This window comes from Melanerpes formicivorus, unplaced genomic scaffold (genome assembly GCF_026170545.1).
Source record: "Melanerpes formicivorus ecotype bairdi unplaced genomic scaffold, bMelFor1.0.p_v2 SCAF_20, whole genome shotgun sequence".
Lineage (NCBI taxonomy): Eukaryota > Metazoa > Chordata > Aves > Piciformes > Picidae > Melanerpes > Melanerpes formicivorus.
The window spans coordinates 12,275,474-12,297,315 of record NW_027142372.1 but is presented as its reverse complement, the minus strand read 5'-3'; the positions used below and the strand labels follow the sequence as shown (position 1 = coordinate 12,297,315).

General features: G+C 46.3%; 1 protein-coding gene across 2 annotated transcripts in view; it reads left to right on the top strand.

Moving 5' to 3' along the window:
- CRISPLD2 (cysteine rich secretory protein LCCL domain containing 2) overlaps positions 1–21,842 on the top strand; it is a 39,174-nt gene that overhangs the window by 6,602 nt on the left and 10,730 nt on the right. For both annotated transcript variants that reach the window (XM_068150838.1, XM_068150839.1), the window contains exons 3-13: positions 4,176–4,294; positions 7,325–7,457; positions 7,581–7,696; positions 9,971–10,071; positions 11,623–11,781; positions 12,629–12,689; positions 13,589–13,655; positions 14,991–15,121; positions 15,257–15,300; positions 16,463–16,535; positions 17,390–17,465. In XM_068150838.1, coding sequence (XP_068006939.1) covers positions 4,176–4,294; positions 7,325–7,457; positions 7,581–7,696; positions 9,971–10,071; positions 11,623–11,781; positions 12,629–12,689; positions 13,589–13,655; positions 14,991–15,121; positions 15,257–15,300; positions 16,463–16,535; positions 17,390–17,465 — 1,080 coding nt within the window. The remainder of the gene's footprint in view (positions 1–4,175; positions 4,295–7,324; positions 7,458–7,580; positions 7,697–9,970; positions 10,072–11,622; positions 11,782–12,628; positions 12,690–13,588; positions 13,656–14,990; positions 15,122–15,256; positions 15,301–16,462; positions 16,536–17,389; positions 17,466–21,842) is intronic.

The following is a 21,842-nucleotide window of genomic DNA, read 5'->3' as shown; positions in this document are numbered from 1 at the left end:
GCAGAGGACATGTCTCATTTGGACTCATTTAAGAGGATGGTTTGTCTTTAGTACCACAGATGAACTTTACTCTTTTCCTTTGGTGCTGGTGTTGAGCATCACAGGCGACGTGCAGGGCTAATTTATAGAGTGGGTAGGGCTTGTTCTTGCCCAGCCACCTCCCAACACTACCTTCTGAAAGTCTTTTCTCCTGGCTCCATAACTGAGGAATTTAAGTGATCCAAAGTGGCAAGGGGAGATAATGTATTCCAGGAAAGGGATATATTTGACCACAGGAACATATTGGGTATTGGAAGAGAGAGGGATGTATTGGACATTAGGAGGAAGAAATTCCTTGGACATTAGGAAGAAGTTCTTACAATGATGGTGGCAGAACACTGAAACAGGGTGCCCAGGGAGGTGGTGAAGCCCCCATTCTTGAAGACATTCAAAGTCAGGCTCTGAGCAGCCTGATCTAGTTGAGGTTGTCCCTGCTTATTACAGGGTGGTTGGGCAAGATGACCATTAAAGGTCCCTTCTAATCTAGTGCATTCTATGATTCTATCTACAACAGGATCAACTTCAGTTGGTGAAGGCTGTTAATGAGTAAGCAGCAAGACAGTGAATCCCATGACTTATCTGGAGATCAAAAGAATTGTTTACATGTGGGATAAATGTAAAGAAAAGAAGAAAGAACCAATTTTGCTGCTGGGTTAGTCTAATGAATGGGAAGCAAGTAGAGTAGAATATTCAGTGCTAATGGAAAGTGAGTGAGCAATGTGCAGCTTCCTGACAAAACTGGCCTGGTAAAGATTTACCTTAACCCTTCTAACAGCTCTATGTTCAACACTTCCCCTCTGTGTTTGGACTTTCTAACAGCAGTCATGGCAGCCAGGACCAAGGCAAACTCCTTATTAATGAGCCAAGAGTAAAAAGGACAGAACGGTTCTGAGACATCCTGACCTTTAAGATGGCTTAGTCAGATGGCTTTCAGTAGTGATGAAAGGCAGAAATTTCTCCTCATGCAGAGCCCTCAAACACAGCTGGATGAAACAAAATTGTTTTCAGTACAGATGGCTGGAAGGGAAATAGTTTGTTTTCATGTATAAGGTATGCATCCTTCCTCTCAGCTGTAGGGTGGTGACTCTCTTTGTCAAGAAGGGACAGTGTTTCTGTGTGGCTTAGCAAAGCATATCCACACTTCTAGCACTACAAGTCAGCTCTGGACTCTCAGGCTCTTTTTAGAAGCAAATTGCCAGTACTGCAAGAAGTCTAAGCTGAGGAGGAGAAATGAACACATAACCTGATCACTGCAATTCAGTTGCCTATGGTTTGGTTTACAGACTAATTAGGCTGAACCAGTGGACTCCCTGTAGGATATTTGCACCAAGGGAGGCGTAGGTTGGACATTAGAATAAAGTTCTTTACTGAAAGGGTTTTCAAACACTGGAACAGGTTGCTCAGGGGGGGTGGTTGAATCCACATCCCTGAAGGTGTTTAAAAGATGGAGAGATGCTGAGGGGCATGGTTTAACACCAGACTTGGTAGAGTCAGATAATGGTTGGAGTCAATGGCCTTAAAGGTCTTTTCCAATGGAAATGATTCTGTGACTCTATACACTCTTGTAAAATCTGAACCTACAAATGGTATCACCATGTGTGTATGCCATGCAAGTGTTTTACACATACAGCATGTGCTGTACTTTGAAAGGCCATTACAAATCTGCAGGAGTCCATGTGCTAAATCACTTCTAACCATGCATGTCCAAAGGCTTCTCAATCTCTCCTTAAGAAGGAAGTTGAATGCAGGCATCACAGGCATCACCACTCTGCCTCTGAGCTTCAGCAGCCTTCCTAGATACTGCATTGAATATTGGCATAAAGAATTCTTGCAAGCATAGCTGGGAAAGTCTGAAATCTCCCTCTCTCTCTCTTTTTTGGTTTTTCTTTGGTTTGATATGTTTATTGCTCTGAAACAGTTCCAGCCTTCTGACCGCATTCACATCTGAGGAGAGGCAAATAACTGCCCTAATTTCAATGGGATGGCTTTGTAATCTGATGCCTGCAGAAACGAGCTTCTCTACTCTTCAAGCACAAAGCCATGTGAAGACACAGCTCCTTCCCAACTGCCTGCCGAATGTCTTTTGGTCCAAGTTAATTTTATTTCATTTGTAGGCATCAAAGAAAGATGTAATGCATATGTTCACATCCATTTCCATTTCATGCTCTATTGCTCAGACTGTATCTGCAATAAATTAGGAGATTTGGAACATCCCTGCCTTTTGAGGCTGCAGGGAATAATGCTCTGCTCGAAGGTCTGAAGTACCAGCAGTGTGTAACGTCTTGGGAGAGTTTCTGTGGCTTATGTGTTGGATGGGAAGGCAGATTGTGGCTAGTCATTGCCTAGTGCAGAAAGTGGGAGACCACAAAAAGCTGTGTGTCTAGGCACAATTGCAAACAGTCTGCTTGAACAGAGGTTTGTGGTGGGTCAGATCCCATGCACTTTCATGGAATTGGAGGGCTGAGGCAGAAAACGGTTTCGTTCCCTCTGTCAGAGCTGTGTCCACACAGAGTTTTGCAGGCTGACACAGATCTGCTTCAGTTCAAAGCCAAGCTGATGAGCTCTGTGCAAACCTTTGGATGTTGTTGGAATTTGGGTTGCTGACATGCTTAACGATAAGCTGTGCTTGGAGGTCTGGGCTGTTAGCTCAGTGAGATGAGCTCATGTTTGCTTCACCAAGATAGTGTAGACAAACCAAGTTCCAGGAGACATTGCATTTTCCTCTTCTCTTAGCCAGGGACGCGTGGCCCCTGCCCAGCCCAGTTATAACTGCCCAAGACTATGTTCAGATACTTGCTCAGAATGAGCACTTGATGCTTTTTAAATGTATTTGGGAGCCTAAATACCCTCCAGTCCTCCAAACAGGTTGCAACAGGTCTTTTGATACATCTGAGATCAGAAGATGCTTTTCTTCTGCAGGAGACTGGACTTGGAAAGACCAGCTGGTTGTGATGGTAAATGTCCAAAGAGGACATGATCTTGTGCTGGCACATGAATGGGCTGGAGATGTGTTACAGGACCTCTCTTCTCTTTGGTTTTATTTGTAGGAATGTGTGGTAATATTTTAATCCCAATGAATTATCCTCTAAGGACTATTCTGAATAGACCAGCTGTCAGGAATTACACAATGAGTTCAGGGCACTGTCTACTGGGTCCAGCAAGTCTGGCCTTTAAAACAAATACTATCCTGGGTGCTGGAGCCAACAAAGCCTGCTTTCCTATTTCCCTTTTCATCGTGTTTGAGGTCCTGGTTGGCTTACAGCTGGGTGATATTCCATGAGGACTGATCTCACCCCATCATCTTTCCCTCACAGGGGCATAAACAGGATTTGTCACTTTCTAACCTGATGGCTATTTCAGTGACAGTGATATTAGCTCAACAGCTCTGGAACTTTGCCCTGCTCTGTTAAATTTGACTGGATCTATTGGTGGACTTAGCAGTTATTCTGGAAGGAGAATAGCAGGTGGGACCAGGAGACTCAGACCCACACCCCTTGATTAAGAGGTTGGGCCAAAAATCTCCAGCTGTGTCAGCAGTGGATGGCAGGAGCACACCCTCTGTTGGAGTTTCCCATGATGAGAAAACCTGGAAATGTCCTGATAGGAAGGACCAAGGGGTGGAAAATCATGCTGCACTTCATCAGTGTACTGGCTGCATGTTAGAACTCTTGCAGAGCTCAGAAATAGGTGTCGTGATGAAGTGCTGGGATCTCCATCCTTGATGTTTGTTTTGGTTTGTTTTGATGTGGTCTGGGCTTTTTTTTAACATATGAGAAAAACAGCTACCAAAACTATCTTGTGTTTTAGGGTGGATAGTCTAGATGGATACTGGAGATCTTCCCGGGTGTGTTTTCTGCTGACCAATGCAAAGCTGCTCCTGAGAAGCAGGGCATCAAGCAGGAAAAATAATAGACTCTTTGGTGCCCTGCATTTCCATGGCAAGAAGACATGCTGAGAAAGTTGTTTTTAGGTTAAGGCACATCACTGATACGCACTGGCTTCATGAGGACAGACCAGACACCAGGAGTGGACTGTGATTTAATCTTTCTCCACTAACTGCTGCTGGTCAAGTCTCTTGATCTAACAAGTTTGGGATGATGAATTAACCTGTTCTTCTCTCTTCTCACGCTCTGAAGACTTGGGATGATGAGCTGGAAAGATCAGCCCAGGCTTGGGCTCAACAGTGCATCTGGGACCATGGGCCTAGTGCCCTCATCAGGTCAATTGGACAGAACCTGGCCGTTCACTGGGGCAGGTAAGAGTCAGCATGATACAAGCTCATTGCAAAGAGCAGTTTAGAGCCAGCTGGAAAGGGTTGCCTTGGTCATGCTTAGTAGAGCACTGTGGGGGTGGGAGAAAAGTTGAGGATCATTAATTGCTGTTGCTTCAGAGAAATGGTTAGGGTGGTAACATCTGCAGCCACCTTCAGCTGACCGTTCCCAGCAAACCAGCATCAATATGGCTTACTCCATTCATCTGCATGTCTGGACAATGCCGCTGTAACGTGCTTAAGATCACCCTCACTCTTACTTAATGACAACAGCTACAGAAGTCATAACTTTTGCTCCTAAATCTGCTGGGATTTATTTTTTTGGGGGGGAAGAGGGGGTGTGTGTTTCCTGCACTATGCTGGGAACCAGCTGAAAGCCGAAGTTTCTCAGGAACACCTTCTGGACTCAGGTGCTTGCTCAGAACTTCTCTCTTGCTGTAATTCCCATAAATATTTATCCAGCTCCTAATTTCTCTTTCATGAAAACACTCTGCAGAATTGAAAACACTTTTTTAAGCTGTCTGGGGAAGGTTTTTAACCCAGAGTTGTTAACCCAGCTAGGAAAGCTGATGTTAAAGCTTCCAAATGGATTTGCCACTCCTCGTGGGGAAATTTGTTTGTTGTTAAGCTCTTATCATTAAGCTTGCTTTCTAGAGCAAACATTTCCTATGTGCTCAGAAGCCCTAATGGGTGGAAATGTGGTTATGTTTGTTGTCTATCAGGTAGAACTTGGTTGAAAGTGATGGAAATTTGCTGGTGTAAAGCTAGCCTGATACAAAAATCAGGCCTGTTTTTGTTGGCAGAGCGAATTAATGATTGGAAAGCAGAGTGGTTAATCTGTTGGACACAGTCAAAAGATTGTGCTGTTCTTGGCTGTCCTACCAGCATTCAGGATGGCTATGGGTTCCTGATGGAGGTAGATCCAATCTTGCTCTCTTTGCAGTCACTGAGAGGAAGAAGAAATCAGATTTATCTGAGATTTTTCAGGAACAGGCCACAACTTGATTGCCTCAATTTCCTCTCCCGTAAAATCGGATTCGGAAAGTATTCACTTCGTGACATCACGAGGTGGATGGCTCTCTAAAATACTTCTAATGAATGATTTTTAATGAAGAGTTGGCTGAAAGAACAAACTCCAGTTAGTAATGACATCATTTGTGTTCCTGGCTGCTTGCTTCATGTGAGCTGTTGAAAGCAATAAAAAGCAATGGGGTTGAAGTGCTTCTCTGCTTTGCTACGGAGTTTGAAGACTGCTCTGTGCTTGTGGTGCACTTAGCATGCAAGATCCATGAGCATTTCTATAGGCAGTTTGACACTCTTTCTGTTCCCTCAAATAGTCCAGGTATCACAGAACCCCAGCATGGTGGGGGCTGGAAGGGATCACCTAGTCCAACCCCCTGCTAAAGCAGGGTTGCCCAAGATCAAAATGTCCAGGTGGGTTTGGAATTTCTCCAGAGAGGGAGACTCAACAACCTCTCAGGGCAGCCTGCTCCAGGGCTCTGGCACCCTCAAAGTAAAGAAGGCTTTCCTCATGTTCAAATGGAACCTCCTGAGTTCCAGTTTGTGCCCCTTGCCCTGTTTCTGGGCACCACTGACAAGAGTTTGCCCCCCCTTCTCTTGCTCTCTTCCCTTTAGTTATAGCTGAGCAATGAGAAGATCCCTTCTCAGTCTGCTCTTCTCCAGGCTAAACAGCCCCAGGTCTCTCAGCCTTTCACAGAATCATAGAAACATTCAGGTTGAAAAACACCCTCAGGATCACCAAGTCCGACCCATAATCCTACTCTGCAAGGTTCACTCCTAAACCATATCCCCAAGCACCACATCCAAATGACCTTTAAACACATCCAGGGTTGGTGACTCAACCACCTCCCTGGGCAGCACATTCCAATGTCTGACCACTCTTGCTGTGAAAAACTTTTTCCTAATGTCCAGTCTAAACCTACCCAGTCACAGCTTGAGGCCATTTCCTCTTTTTCAATCACTAATTACCTGTGAGAAGAGACCAGCACCAGCCTCTCCACAATGTCTTTTCAGATAGCTGTAGACTCACCTTCTTCATAGCCTCTGCTGGACTCTTCAGTAGACTTTTGTGTCTTTTGTACTGGTGAACCCAGAACTGACCCAGCACTCCAGAAGTGGCTCATGGTTGCCTTGCTGTCCACCAGCACTCCCAGGTCCTTCTCTGTGATGCTGCTTTCCAGCAATTTAACCCCTCTCCTCTACTGGTGCAGGGGGTTAGCCCTCCCCATGTGCAGGACCCCACACTTTGTTGAAGTTCATTAGGTTCCTCTCCACCCAGCTCTAGTCAAGCGCCATCAGTGCAGCTGCAGGCTGCCATACCTGGGTCATAGTCTGCACAAAGTCCACACAGCACATGGGGAGTGGAGCTCGGTGCAGAGAGGAAATAACTGAACTAAAAGGTGGGTTATATGTGTTGTGCACCAACTACTCTGCACCAGCTCTTGGTGTCATGTGAGTGGGGAAAAAGCCTGCTGGCTTCCAAAGGTCTGAGACTATTCCCTGCTGGTGTCCTCCCAGATTTAGCAAATTGCCTGGTGGTAAAGTAGGTACACGATGGCTTTTGGTTTTAAGATGTTTGGCAAGCCTCAACTTCTGTTTACTTTCAAAATAGGACTTTCTGTCAAACTAGAAGGTTTTTTTTTTGTAGTTGTGTGGAGAAGTCAGAAGGACATTTCAGGTCAGCAGTGCTTGAAGGGCATGTCAAACCTATAAATAATACAGAAAGTCAGACCAGGCTGTGAATCTTAGGGAGGGGGAAAAAAAAAAATCATCAATGAGGTATTTTTTCCTGTTCTTTAAACTGTGTGATTGTGTTGTGGGGTTTTGTTGTTTGTTTTAAGCAGCACCTCAACAAAGGGAACTTGCCTTGAGAAAAAAACAAACTAGCAAACCTTGTATTGAAATATCTGAGTTTACAGCAGGGCAGGAGGCTACAGGCATTGTGAGCAAACTTCTACCAGAACTTTGTGCTTTAAACTGCCTTTGCTTCTCCAGGTATCGGTCTCCAGCTTTTCATGTCCAGTCTTGGTACGATGAAGTGAAGGATTACACGTACCCATACCCTCACGAGTGCAACCCCTGGTGCCCGGAGAAATGCACTGGCTCCATGTGCACACACTACACCCAGGTAAAGGAGATGGTGGACCTTCATACCTCTACTCTTGACAACCCCCACCATGTCCCACTTGTCACCATGTGCGCCCACAGCAGGGCAGTTTGCTCATTTTCAACAACCACGTTGCCCTTGCAGATAGTTTGGGCCACGACGAACAAGATTGGCTGTGCCGTGAACGTCTGCAAGCAGATGAATGTCTGGGGGGAAATCTGGGAGAATGCCGTCTACCTGGTCTGCAACTACTCACCCAAGTAAGGCTGAGGAGCTGGGCTCTCTCCAGACTTCCTAAAACTGGCAGGTTGCTTAACTAGCCTGGGATCTGGGGAAAAGATTTCTGGCAGTTTAGACTGGTGGTTGTGGCTTTACATTTTCTCTTTAGACAGTAGCACGGAGCTGGTTCAAGACTTCTGAGCACTGCCTGGAAAACTGAATGAGGGGCTGGGGCCAGGCTGGAGCTTTGATGTTCCTGCCATGGGAAGGAGGAGCAGGAGATGGCCAGGATGGAGCTGGTGTGTGCTGCCAAGTGAGGCTTGCTGGCTCTGGAGGGTGGGAGGGGATGGGGTGGTGATTAATGCTGCTCAGCGCTGCTGCAGCATTGTACCCAGCCAGGTAGGCTGCCATAGCTTCACACATTTCACCCTTCTCCTGCAAAATCTGCTGGTTTAAAGACACCATTGTGTTGTATAAAGCCAGCCTGATTGCCATTGGAAGCACAGTGAGCTGGGGCCCACTGCAAGGAGCTATGAAGAGATAAGTCTCAGATCAGATGAGCTCCTCATAGCATCCCCCCCCCCCCCCAATAGCTAAATCTTGACTGATGCAATTAACTCAATGGTTTGATTGAATTTCAAAATGAAAATCACATTTCTTGACTAATACATCCAGGAGAAGTTTCCTCCCTGGCAACAGCAGTTAATATTTTCTGCTTTAATGAGTAATAAGAGAAGCATTCCCACTGCAAGTCCTTGGTGTTTTAAAATCAGAGTGAAATGGGGAAATCACCATACAAATGGAGCAGCTTAGGGAGCACCTGACTTTTGGAGATCATCAGGCAGAATAACAGAGAGATATAAGATGTGTAGGCACAGAGCTGGCAGCTTATAGCACTATCCTGACAGAGACCTATGGGTGGACTGTTTAAGCCCCTCTCCCTACTTTAGGTACTGAGCACATTATGCCTGTGGTTTGGTGGGGTTTAATAACCTGCTCCTCATAGGAGATCATCCCATGGAGCTCTTGCAGCAGGCTGGGCTTTTTGCACGTCATCCACTCAGGGCTGCTGGATGGAAAAATACTCTATTTCTGCAGTTTCTACTTAATCTTTTCTCTCTGGCTTCAGTGCACATTGTCCTCGTCTAACCTTATAGGTGGAGACAGCTGAAAGAGCAATAACCCAAAGGTTCATAGCCATGGGCTGAACTCTGGCTCCTTCTACCATCTCGGCCCCTAAAGTTTGTCGCACAGAGTGCCAAAAAGGACTTCTGTTTCTGGGTAGTTTCTTGAGTAAAATGCAGTAATCCACTGATCTACTTCTGTTGACGTAAGATCACAGTATTTATATTGGAGTTTAATGCAAAGGTGATATTGCACAAAGTTTATTTAAATAAAACCCTAAAAAATGTCATCTTAGAGATGAAATGAGGAGCAACATTTCTCACGAGGCTTAGCCTAGGCTGGTTGTTTGGCCTTTGCTTAGTTGCTCTGGGACAGGGTAATGTTTCTGCAGCCTGCAAGGCAAAACTGGGCGCTTGAGGATGACCTGGTTGAGTGAAGAGAGAGTGCAAAGTGCTTCTCAGATGATCTGGTGTGAGGGAGCATGTGTTTCCGGTGGGTTTTCTGCTTGAAAATTGTTCCAGATGGAAAAATTATGAAATCATAGAATGCATTGGGTTGGAAGGGCCCTTTAAGGGTCATCCAGTGCAACCCACCTGGAGCAAGCAAGGATATTTCCAACTAGGTCAGGTTGTTCAGAGCCCCTGTAAAATGGAGCTCTGAAAAGGTAAGAGCTGTGCTCCAGCCTGTCCCATGCAGCTCCCTGGGGGTGTTGCAGAAAGTGATGGATCACCTGTGGCTCTGATGACCAAGACAGTTGAACCCTTCACTTGTCCAGTGCTTGCTTGCTTCACTTGGTACTCCAAGGCCATCTTTTCCCCATTTACAGCTCCCATCCAAGGATGAGCACAGTGAATGAGAGGAAATAGGCTGAAGTTGTACCAGGGGAATTTTAGGTTGGATATTAGGATTAGGATTTAGTTACTGAAAGAGTGGCCAGGCACTGTGAGGTGTTCAGGAGTGGTGTAGACATGGCACTTCAGGACATGGTTTAATGGCCATGGTAGTGTTTGGTTGACACCAAACACCAGTGTGGTGAGTTGGATTTGATGATCTTAGCAATCTTTTCCAACCTTAATGATTCTGTGATTCTACCAAAACCACTTACTTTCCCAATTCCCTTAGCACCAGGTCGTTTTGGGGGCTTGGATGAGTGGGTGTCTGACAGGTCCACATTGCTCCTGTGCTTGCAGGGGCAACTGGATTGGAGAGGCCCCATACAAGACCGGCCGCCCTTGCTCTGAGTGCCCGCCAAGCTATGGAGGAGGCTGCCAGAACAACCTCTGCTACAAAGGTATGTGGTGGGGAGCATGGCACACCTCCTGGGTGGGGAAAAATGCTGAAAACTTTTAAGTGGAAGCAGTGTTATGCACCTTTTAATGAACCATCCTTAATGTTTTGATGTAGCTGCTGCTGAAACCAAAAGCCCTGAACTGCTTAAAAAGTGGAGCTGGGATTCAGCACTTTTCCCCCAGTGAAAATCAGAGCAAGTGCTTGGACAGAGGGATGCTGCTCCGAGCTTCCATGGGTTTGGCTTGGGAGCTCCAGCAGGATTTTGAGCACTGGCAGGCTGTGGGCAGGAGCAATCCTGTCCTCACGGGGTTTGTTTGGGAAGGGAATGTTCTTCAATGCTTACCAGAGGCAATGTGGGTGGGCAGAGCTTGGCTGCCTGCCCCGCTCCTTCAGGGGCCAGGGACATGGAGTGTTTCCCTCTCTCCCCACCTTGGTTTTCATGGCTGCAAAATGAGTACAGCAATTCCTGTCTCTTGGAGGAAAGCAGGGGATTGTGGATAGTTATTCCTGATCTGAGGAAAAGAAAGGTCAATAGAGTGAAACACTGTTGCTGAACCCTCCAGTGAAGTAGTGCTGTGCCCCAGCGCACGACATTGCCTGGCGTCATGCATTGACAGCTTTTTCCTTCTCCCATGTGTTTTGTTTCACAGAGATCTGGGCTCTTAGAAACAGGCAGGTTCCTTGGAGAGTTGCCCAAAGCAGAAGCTTATTTTGCTGCAGTCTTGCATTTAGCCTTTTCAGAGTACCATTTCTTTGGGGAGCACCCCAGGGTGCAGGTGAAGAGAGAGGAGGGGATGTCCCAGTGGGACAGCAAGAGGGAAGTCCTCTTGGAGCCACCATCCTTCATCCCTTTTGTTTGCATCGTTCCTCTCCTCGTTGCTGAGGATGAGAGCAGCACAGGGTTTCAGGCTGGACTGGCCAAGTGGAATGAATTTTGCTGGCATCGTTTCTCAAAGCTCTTTGCCCAGCTACAACAGCAGGCAGCTTGTTCTCCAGCAGAGGTACACAGAGGAGTAAACCCACCACAGATGCTAAAGCTGGGATCATGCTGTCCCAGGACCCCATGCTCTACCAGAGGGTGGGCTCCTGGGCTGGTTTGGAGAAGCAAACCCAACTGGGAGGAGAAAAGTTTGCAGCCACTTGCCCAAATTCAAGAGCCCTCTTTTTGCATGTGTTTAGCAAATTTATGTTTTCTTCCAGAGAGAGAGCTGCATGGGAAACAGAAGAAGCATCAGCACATTTTCCCCCCACCCCCCACCCCCCCACCCCCCCCCTCCATTAAATAGTAGGGATCTTTTTGAACCTTTGCTGTAAGTTGCTCTAAATGCCAACTCATGGACAGAGGAGTGGTAGAGGAGCAGATCTCTCCTCCCAGTGCTGCACCTGCCCTGGCAATAGCCCTGTGCTGCCTTTAGTGGGCATTTCTGAGCTTCCAACTGTTCTAAAGTAGCTCTTTGTCAAACCACATCACCTGCCTCAAGCCAGGAACCTGTTTGACTTCTCCATCAAGGTGAGCACACAGTAATTATTTTCAATCCCCTCTCTTACCAAGATTACCGTTATGAAGACCCTGTCATCACCGAGACAGACGAGACCAACGAAGTGGAGATTTCACAGGGCACCGAGCAAAATCCAGTGCGGTTCTACCCGCCGGAACCCAGGAGCAACAAACCCATCAAGCCCAAGAAGGTCACCCCAGAGTCCTACATGAGTAAGACAGTCCTTTTCCTTTGCAAATCCTGTAAGCTTTAAAGTAGCTTTATGTGGGAAAACATTGTGGAAAGTTATGAAGAGGCTCAGGAAAAGAATACCTGGGAGGATGTTTGAGTGGAGAGGGAGGAAATGTGTATGAAAATTCCCTGTTAATTATAGCAGAAGCCTGCCTGAAGCAAGGAGGAGAGCTTTCAACAGCCACTTATGCCTTCTGCACGCCAATCTGCAATAGTTACCTGCCCTTTTAAGCCATCTCAAGAAAGTATCAAAGAGCCAAAAGTCCCCCAATTTAGGAAATATTTGGCTTATTTCCCATTTAGGCTACTCCACACTCAGCAATTACCTCCTTTGCAGCTTTTCTGCTTTTTTTTCCCCCCCTGCAGTTTTTTGTTTCAAGCTTGGGAAGACTTTTGATGTTATTTGTGGAGCTGGTAGTACTTCCTCTGTCATTTTCTAATGGCTGTTAATTAAAAGAGACTTACTGTGCACACAAGGTGAGGCAAGCCAACACATCCTTTGCAAGTTTATCTCCCAGCATCTTGAGAGTCTGTAATTAAATGGAGAATGAGCGCTCTGGCTGCAAACCTCAGGCTGTAAATCAAAGCCTTCAGCTGTCAGATGTTTCTTCCTTGCTAATATTTCCAAAGACACCTGTCTTAAGTGAAGAGCTAAAGGGGCACCAACGGCTTCAGGCTGGGTTGGTCTGTGATAAGATCTTTATCTTGCTGCACTGAAGACCTCCAGGAAAAGTGCACGGTGGTTGCTCACCTTTGTAGCTTGAGAGCAGGCTCTGGAAGCCTCTTTCCTTTTCCAAATACTCATTTCACTTTTTTTTTTCTCCCCAGCACAAGTCATTACCTGTGAAACCAAGATGAGAGACAAATGCAGAGGCTCAACATGCAACAGGTAGTGTTTTGTCATAGAATGCATTGGGTTGGAAGGGACCTTGAAGGGTCATCCAGTCCAACCTCCCCCTGTGGGGAGCAGGGGCATCCCCAATGAGATCAAGTTGCTCAGGGCCCCATCAAGCCTGACACTGCATGTCTTCAGGCACGGGGCCTCCACCACCTCCCTGGGCAACTTGTGCCAGTGTTCCACCGTCCTCATAGTAAAGAATTTCTTCCTGATGTCCCATCCAAATCTCCCCTTCTCTAGTTTAAAACCATTGCTCCTTGTCCTGTTGCTACATAGAATCAATACATCTTGGAGTGCTGCAGGAAAAAAATAGGCTAAAAATTGTCCAGTTCTTGCAAGCAGGGTAGGCCATGCTGTGCATATTTTTTTCCTGGCTATCTAGGTAGATCACTTAAAAACATAACAAAAAAAAGTTGAAAATAACTTCTCTTAATAGAAAGCCTGCAGCCAAGGCTAGCAGGAAGGTGACACAGTTTATTTCATTCAGCCATGATGACCCACGCTTTCAGGTGTCCAGAATAATTTAATACATTTTTGGCAGAGTCCTTTCTGAGCCTTTTTCATGCATTCCACCACTGTCCAGGCCAGACCAATAATTCATGGCTTGTCCCCTTCCAGCCAGTCAAGAACTTCTGGTTAAGGTTTCTGCAAAGAACAGGACAGTTTATCACTTGGAGAAAAAACAAATCCACAGAATCTAAATATTGGTCAGGCTTTTAAGGAGGGTGGAGAAACTGTTCCAAAAAGTAGCTATTTTGCAATCCTGTTTTTTTTCTTCATATGGGGGAGTTACGTGAAATGAAAGGAATGACTCTCGAATGAGAGAGAGGCAAAGTCTGTTTCTTGAATTGCTTTTTTTCGCCACCCTCAAAGATATATATCTTCACTAGGTATTTGTGCCCAGCTGGCTGCTTGTACAGTAAAGGAAAGATCTTTGGAACATTTTATTATGAGAGTGTAAGTACCTTTTAATAGCTCGTGGATGTCATTTGTGGGGAGTTAGCGGTAACAGCAGGAGTTCTACTGCAACTGGGCTTTTCGTGTTCTCCAGTTGTGGCGCTGTAAAGGGGTGCTGATAAAGATTATCTGCATTTTCCTCACCTTAGTGATGAAAAAAGAAAGAAAAAAGGCAGCAGTCTGGAGTGATTCTAGATGTGATTTTTGTCTTGAGTGCCCTTAACGTGCAATGAATCCCTTGGGAAGTGAGGGATGGGGATGAACAGCCAGCTCTTACAAAGATCTCTTTAGTGTGGGCAGCTGTGGGTGACAGAAAATTGGTACAAAACTCACTGTTAAATGGTGTAACTAAATGATGTTTGGGGCTGCTCTGCTGGATCTTGAATTGTAATGATACTTCATCAATTCTATATTGACCCTATATAAATAAAGCACGGTGCTGGTTTCCCACCCAAACTACTTTGGGGATGAAGAAAGGTTGAAGGTAAAGGGTTTTTTTTTGAGTAGAAGCACCTTCAATTTCCCCTTTCTTAGAATCACAGAATCATAGAATCAATAATGTTGGAAAAGACCTCAAAGGTCATCAAGTCCAACCTGTCACCCAACGCCTCATGAGTAACTAAACCATGGACATCCAATCCCCTCTTGAACACCTCCAGAGATGGTGACTCCACCACCTTCCTGGGCAGCACATTCCAATGGCTAACAACTCTCTCTGTGAAGAACTTTCTCCTCACCTCAAGCCTAAACCTTCCCTGGCACAGCTTGAGACTGTGTCCTCTTGTTCTGGTGCTGGTTGCCTGGAAGAAGAGACCAACCCCCACCTGGCCACAATCTTCCTTCAGGTAGTTGTAGACAGCAATAAGCTCTCCCCTGAGCCTCCTCTTCTCTTGCTGCTGGTGTGATTGCATCACCCATGATACATCTTTGCCTGCAACAACTGCAGCTGCAGCCAGGCACCTTCTCCAAGTGGTTTCACCAGAAATAGCTTGGGTTTGAATACTTCGTGGGGCACTGGAAATATTTCAGGCTGGCTGTTAATTTCCAGCGCCGCTTTTCTTCTGAATTGTATCTTAAATGTGCAGATTTGTTACTGAAAGAGAGACCGCCATTCAACCAGGCAGTGCTTAAACTAATAACAACAAAAGGGAAAAGGCTGTGTTGGGAGAGTAAGATTTAACAACCAGATTCCACAGGAGTGTACTCAGCTTATTTTCCATTTGGCACGCTGGTGGCGGTTTCGTTTCTCCTTGGTTTCTCGGCACAGCGGTCGGTCAGCGTCGCTCTGGCAGTGAGGTTTGTTTCACATGCTCTTTGTGCTTGTGCCCTGCTCAGTCATCAAGCATCTGCCGTGCTGCAATTCATTATGGAATCCTGGACAATAAAGGAGGGCTGGTTGATATCACAAGGAAGGGGAGGACACCAGCTTTTGTGAAGTCTACCAGGAACGGCGTGGAGTCTTTTAGGTACTACCTTCATCAAAAAGCTTTTGGATTTGTTTTACATAAGAACTTCTGCCTATAGATATAGATATTGGGATTGCATTCTAGGATGTTTATTTTTAATGAATATGGGTGTTTGTTTTTTTGCTTGTTTTACAGAAAGAGTAAACCTTCAAATGCATTCATGGTTTCCAAAGTCACAAGTAAGTTTTGAAAGTTGAGAAGAAGCCATTGTTGCTAGAGTTTTATGGGGTACCTGAAAACCTCATTCCTTACACTGCTCTTTTTCATTTTGATGGTCGTATCATACACTTCAGTCGCACAACTAAACCCTAGACAGTGTTCTTTTTCCTTTTAAGTGGTCATATCAAATGATTCAGCACCACAACTACCCCCCAGACAGTGTTCTTTTTCCTTTTAAGTGGTCATATCACATGGTTCAACACCACAACTAAACCCTAGACAATGTTCTTCTTCCTTTTAAGTGGTCATATCAAATGATTCAGCACCACAACTAAACCCTAGACAGTGCTCTTTTTCCTTTTAAGTGGTCATATCAAATGGTTCAGTGCCATGTCTAAACCCTAGAATGGTGATCTGTCAGCTGCTCTGGGCAGTTCCACCACCCACCACCTCATTTTTCTGCAGGGATCTAAGAGGAAGGTTCAGGAAAAGGTGACAATAGGATCTCTCTCGGTGATGGATCACGCTCAGGTCCATACATCAGCTGCAGTGTCACAACTTGCTGGTAGTAAAGTGATGGAAGATGAGCCATCCTTGCCTGAAAGCTTCAGTCCAGTGTGAGCACTGCATAAAAAGTGAAGGGAATAGTACCTAATATAATGGTGCAATAGTGCTATGAAACACATAATAGCTACTAAATCAATCTGTGAGAGTGAGTCACTGTATTTATGCTAAGCATATAAACAAACACTATGGAGCTCTACTTTTTAAACAATTGCCACTTCCTTGGTGCCTTTGAATAATTCCTTCTCCTATGTATAAACACCATTTTCATTAGATCTGCTTGAGTCACTTTCAGGCAACACTCTATGGGTCAGGTCATTTGTACTCCACATCTGGAGCTGGAGCAAAACCACACTATCTTGGGGATCAGATGCTTTTCTCTTTTGAAAGCTGTGGCACTTTTGAAGCCATGTTATGACCTTATAGTAACAGAATTTCTACTGGAGAGCCTCTCAGTCCCCTCCTGGGAGCCCACCACTGAAAGACTGAGCAGCTCTCCGTGTGCTCTCAGCTGGACATGGGTCTCACCAGATGCCTTGTGTGACTCTGACTTGTGTTTTCTGCAGCTGCCTGAGATGCTAGGTCCAGTAATTTGCCTTTCCATATTTATTTTTGCAGCACAGACGCTGGATTGTTATACTACAGTAGCTGAGCTGTGCCAGTTCAAAAAGCCAGCAACCCATTGCCCAAGGTAACACAAGCCCACTTATGTTCTGCTTAAACCTGCTCTGCTCTGAGGATGAAAGACACTGAGGTCCCCAGGCCTGAGGATTAGGGGGAATGGAGAGTGTTTTACCAGATGAACTGGAGGATGGGGTTGGGAAAGTGTTTCCTGCTGTCACTGTGCTTTTCATAGCATTGTGATAGAAAAGTCATAGATCTAAGAAGGAGGTACAGAAAGAGGTGATAATGGACCATTTCCAGCAGCATGTCTTGGTGATGGACCATGGTCAGGTCCAAACAGGAGCTTCAGTGTCACAACTAGCTGATAGTAAAGTGATGGAAGATGAGCCATCCTTGTATGAAAGCCTCAGCCTAATGTGAGCACTGTATGAAAACCCAAGAGAATAGTTCCTGATGTAGCAGAGGCAGATGATTTTGGGCTGCTTTAGTAGCACCCAAATAAGGTTTCATCACACCCCTCGATGTGAGCTGCAACTGTGCAGTCTGTCTTTATTCTCCTGCACCTGCTGCTTTTTGGATGTGGTGCTCCCTTCCACCTTAAAACATGGAAGAAGTTTGTTCTAGAAAGCTGCTTTGCGCAGGTGTGGGGCACAAACCTGTGCAAATAATTACATGCCCAGCATTGTGCAGCAATATAGATATTCCCCTCTGAAAATGTCATGAAAGGCCGATTTGCTGGTTTCAATCCCTCCATTTGCAGCTCTGCAGTAACTATCAAATGTCATCTGAGGGGAACAAGTAATGAAATTCACTGTTGCCACCTGCAGACCAGATGCAGGCACTTGAAATCTCCCAAGAATGCAGCTTGCTTTCCTGTTGAGCCTTGCCATAGAGAATAAAGATGAATGCATTGTTTTCTAGGATTTATTGTCCAGCCCACTGCAAGGATGAGCCATCCTACTGGGCACCAGTGTTTGGCACAAACGTTTATGCAGATGTGAGTATGCTCCTCTCCCTGATCACCCTGTGTGTCATGATGCTTGCGTTGCAGAGCCAGGGTCATACCCTGTGGTTTAGGGAAAGCACTCCAAGACCTGTGTGGGGATGAGTGAATAAGTAGCACCAACAGCTGTGAGGACAGCTAGGGATCAGTGGGCTTGGGGAGCCCATCCACTCTCCAGCATTGATTAATTCTTATGAGCTTGGATAGGTCACCTCCCTGCTCTGTGCCTTAGGGATATGGCTGGGAAAGGTTGGGAGCATTTCCCTGCCTTTGCAAAGTGTTTTGGGATCAAAGTTGAGGATCAGATGAGCATCATCAAAGGGCTTTTCTATATATATTAGCACAGAATATAGTTGGCAAAAATAGACCTTCTTCTCCCTCACCACTTTTTTGGGGGTGTTCTGGGCAGTTGGAACACAGCACCGAGCAGTGTGAAGCAAGCATGTGAGCTGGCTTTGTTAGGTTTGTTTTTTCTAAACTCTGGTTGTGGAGATGAGGAGAGTTTTGATGCTAAAACTAGACAAAGAGTCACTTTTTGGAAACTTCTTCGTATTAGGCCTCCAAAAATCTAAGTTTCAATGTTTTTCCATTTGTGGGTGCCTCTTCTCTCCCCTTTCTTTCTTCCACCCACCTCTTTCCCCCTCCCCTTTTCCCTCTCTCTCTCTCTGTGTACCCCTCTCTCTCTTTGTGTGTCCTCTCTCTCTCTCTGTCCCCTCTCTCTCTCTCTGTCCCCTCTCTCTCTCTCTCTGTCCCCTCTCTCTCTCTCTCTGTCCCCTCTCTCTGTGTGTCCTCTCTCTCTCTCTGTCCCCTCTCTCTCTCTCTGTCCCCTCTCTGTCCCCTCTCTGTCCCCTCTCTGTCCCCTCTCTCTCTGTGTCTCCCCTCTCTGTCTCTCTTTCTTTGTCCCCTCTCTGTCACTCTTTCTTTGTCCCCCCCTCTCTCTTTGTCCCCCCCTCTTTGTCCCCCCCCCCTTTGTCCCCTCTCTCTCTCTGTGTCCCCTCTCTCTCTGTGTCCCCTCTCCCTCTCTCTCTGTGTCCCCTCTCTCTCTGTGTCCCCTCTCTCTCTGTGTCCCCTCTCTCTCTCTCTGTCCCCCCTCTCTCTCTCTCTGTCCCCCCTCTCTCTCTCTTTGTCCCCCCCCCCTCTCTCTTTGTCCCTCCCCTCTCTCTCTCTTTGTCCCCCCTCCCCCTTTGTCCCCCCCCTCTCTTTTTGTCCCCCCTTTCTCTCTCTCTCTCTTTGTCCCCCCCCCTCTCTTTTTGTCCCCCCTTTCTCTCACTCTCTCTCTCTCTCTTTGTCCCCCCTCTCTCTTTTTCCTTCTTTTCCCTCATTGGAGGCTGTATTTCAGACATGCCAGCTCCCTGGCTGGTGCCTAGCCTATAAGAACATGCCTTTTCAAGGTCTGGAGGAAGCAGCTGGCAGACTGCTAACCTCCAGCTTGGGGCCACCATCGAGCCTTGCAGACTCCTGAGGAAAAAAAAAATCATATGGTGATTTGGGGCAAGCAGTTTTGAAAACAATTATAAAGAACCCCCAAACAACACTGATATTTAATTTTACTTTAATTTTTTTTCCCCTTGAGACTGATTCTTTTGGAAGGTCGAGCTGCACAAACAGGGTAGCCTAGACAAAGCTGACATGCGAGTTCAGCAAGCAGCTGCCAACCCAGCGCGGTGCCTGCGCACGGCCGCCCTGCACGCTCGGACCCGCAGGAAATGGGAAATAGTTTTCTCTCTTTTACTGAGGACAAAACTACCTCAGATTACCCCTGTGATTACAAGAGCATTAGGTGAGGACCAGCGTCCCAGGCTGGCATTGTTTCCCGATTTGTACTGACGCAAAAGGATTAGAGGCCTCTAATGAATGCCAAGGTCCATTTCCTGCTGTGCCCCCTGGGTATTGTTTCAGAAATGGGGGGGGGGGGGACAAGGGCTGTGATTTGGGGGAAAAATAAAAGAGGGAAAAAAAGCATGTGGCCACTTCCTAGAGGCTTTAGTTAACCTTTTTCTGGACTACTGCACTAATAGTGTGCAATGAAAGTTTTTAGGCTTTTATGAGAGTGTAAGACTAGGAGCAAAGAGTTTAAGATGGCTGTGAAACATAGTATCATAGTATCAGTCAGGGTTGGAAGGGACCACGAGGGTCATCTAGTTCCAAACCCCCTTGCCATGGGCAGGGACACCTCACACTAGAGCAGGCTGCCCAGAGCCTCATCCAGCCTGGGCTTAAACACCTCCAGGGATGGTGCCCCAACCACCTCCCTGGACAACCCATTCCAGGGCTTCACCACTCTCATGGTGAAGAACTTCCTCCTCACATCCAGCCTGAATCTTCCCACCTCCAGCTTCATTCCATTACCCCTAGTCCTATCACTAAACATTCTGCAAAGGGAGAGGTATTGATGCTGAGAAATTATTGAATCATGGAATCATTTTGGGTGCAAGAGACCTGTGAGGTCCCTGCATCTAACCATTAACCCAGCACTGCCAGGTCACCTCTAGACCATGTCCCTCAGCATCACATCTACATAACTTTGAAGCCCTTCCAGGGATGGGAACTCCATCACTTCAGCACTTGACAGCCCTTTTGGTGAAGAAATTGTTCTTTGTGTCCAACCTAAACCTCCCCTGGTGCAACTTGAGGCCATTTCCTCTTGCCCTATCACTTGTTACTTCGGAGAAGATACCATCCTCCACCAGGCTCCAATCTCCTTTCAGGGGTTTTAGAGATCCAGGAGGTTTTCCCTCAGGCTCCTTTCTTCAGGCTAAACAAGCCCAGTTCTCTCAGCTCTGTTCTCCAGACCCTTCACCAGCCTTGCTGCCTTTCTCTGGACATGCACCAGATGCTCAATGTCCTTCTGGGAGTGAGGGACCCTAAGCCTCACCAGTGCTGAGTACAGGGTGGTGATCCCTGCCCTGGTCCTGCCAGTCACACTGTTTCTCAGCCTGGAAAGCTGACAAGAAAAATGTGCCTGCTGTGCAAGGAGAACTTGGACACAGGCTTTTCCACGGAAGCCTGGCTGTGTAGGATGCTCTCCAGGAGGGGATGCTGTGAATTAACCTGAGCCCTTGGCTTGAGAAATAGTCAATCTGAACGAGAGAAGTGCTAGAGAGAGACAAGCTTCTAGGGAGCATTTTGGCTTCATATCTAGAGTGGCACCTTCACGGCCTGGGGGAGCACTTGTGCTCCAACTCTGTCTTCTTAAATGAGTTCTCTAAAAGAAAAGGAAGCATTTTGCCCCATTTCCACTCTGCGCTCCTCGCAAAGTGCTCTCTGGCCTTTTAACACCTTCTCCAAGACATTGATTTACTCAGTGCTCAGGCAGTAAGAAGCTGATGGTCCAAGCTGAGATGAAAAAAAAATGCTTGGCTAGTGTGTGTAATGACCTGATTCACTGTGCTATTGGCCCAGAATACTACTCACATTTGCATGATCCCAGGAAGACATGTGAAAGTTTGTTTTGGCATGAAGAGCAAAGCTGTGACATGAAGAATTGCCAGTTGTGGGGGGATAATTCCAACTTTTTCCTTGAGAGGCTGTAAGAGCCACTACCTTGGTTTGTGTTCAGGGGGGTTTACCTACTTTAAATATATTTTGGTTGCACTTTTTCCCCCCCCAGGCAGTATTATTTCATTGCCTTGGATTGTGCATTTATAAGATTATCTGCTGGGTCTTTCTGGTGGGTTAAAGTACAAAGAGGTATTGGCAGCCCTTCTTTCCATAAGCAACACAGCAAATTGTTCCCGGCGAAATTAGTAAAACTATGGACCTGGGACATAAAGGAGCCTTAAAATTTGGTGGAAAACAGCAACAACAACAACAAAAAGGCAAGACAAAATGCTAGGGAAAGTGTTGATGCTCAAATCTTAGACCTTTCCACTGAATGGTATTAATTTTCAATGAGAACAGACTTGCTGCTGTCACAGAGGGTTTGCAGATTGAAGAAGCACGTGTGAAACAGAGCCGGCATCCTCCCAGTGCCCAAATTAGTAGAGAGAAGCTGCTGGCTGGGGAACAGAAAATTTGTGGCCTCTTTTCCCTGGTGGCATGCCCTAGCATAGTTCTTTATACTGGGGGGAGATGAAAAAAACCTCTATGAACACATGGTTGTGCCTTGGAAAGAAAAATCCAGCTCTTGCTACTGAAGAGGACCAGTTGTTGCTGATGCTTTAGTCAAGCATTGGAACAAGATGGCCAGGGAGGTGGTAGAGTCACCATGCCTGTAGGTGTTAAAAATGTGTAGAAAAGACACGTGGGGACATGATTTACTGGCTGTGGTGGTGCTGAGTTGATGTTTGGACTGAAATGATGCTATGCTGCTATGCTGGACCTATGGGAACACCCAGGGTCATTGTCAAGACTGTGAAAGAGCTGTGAAAG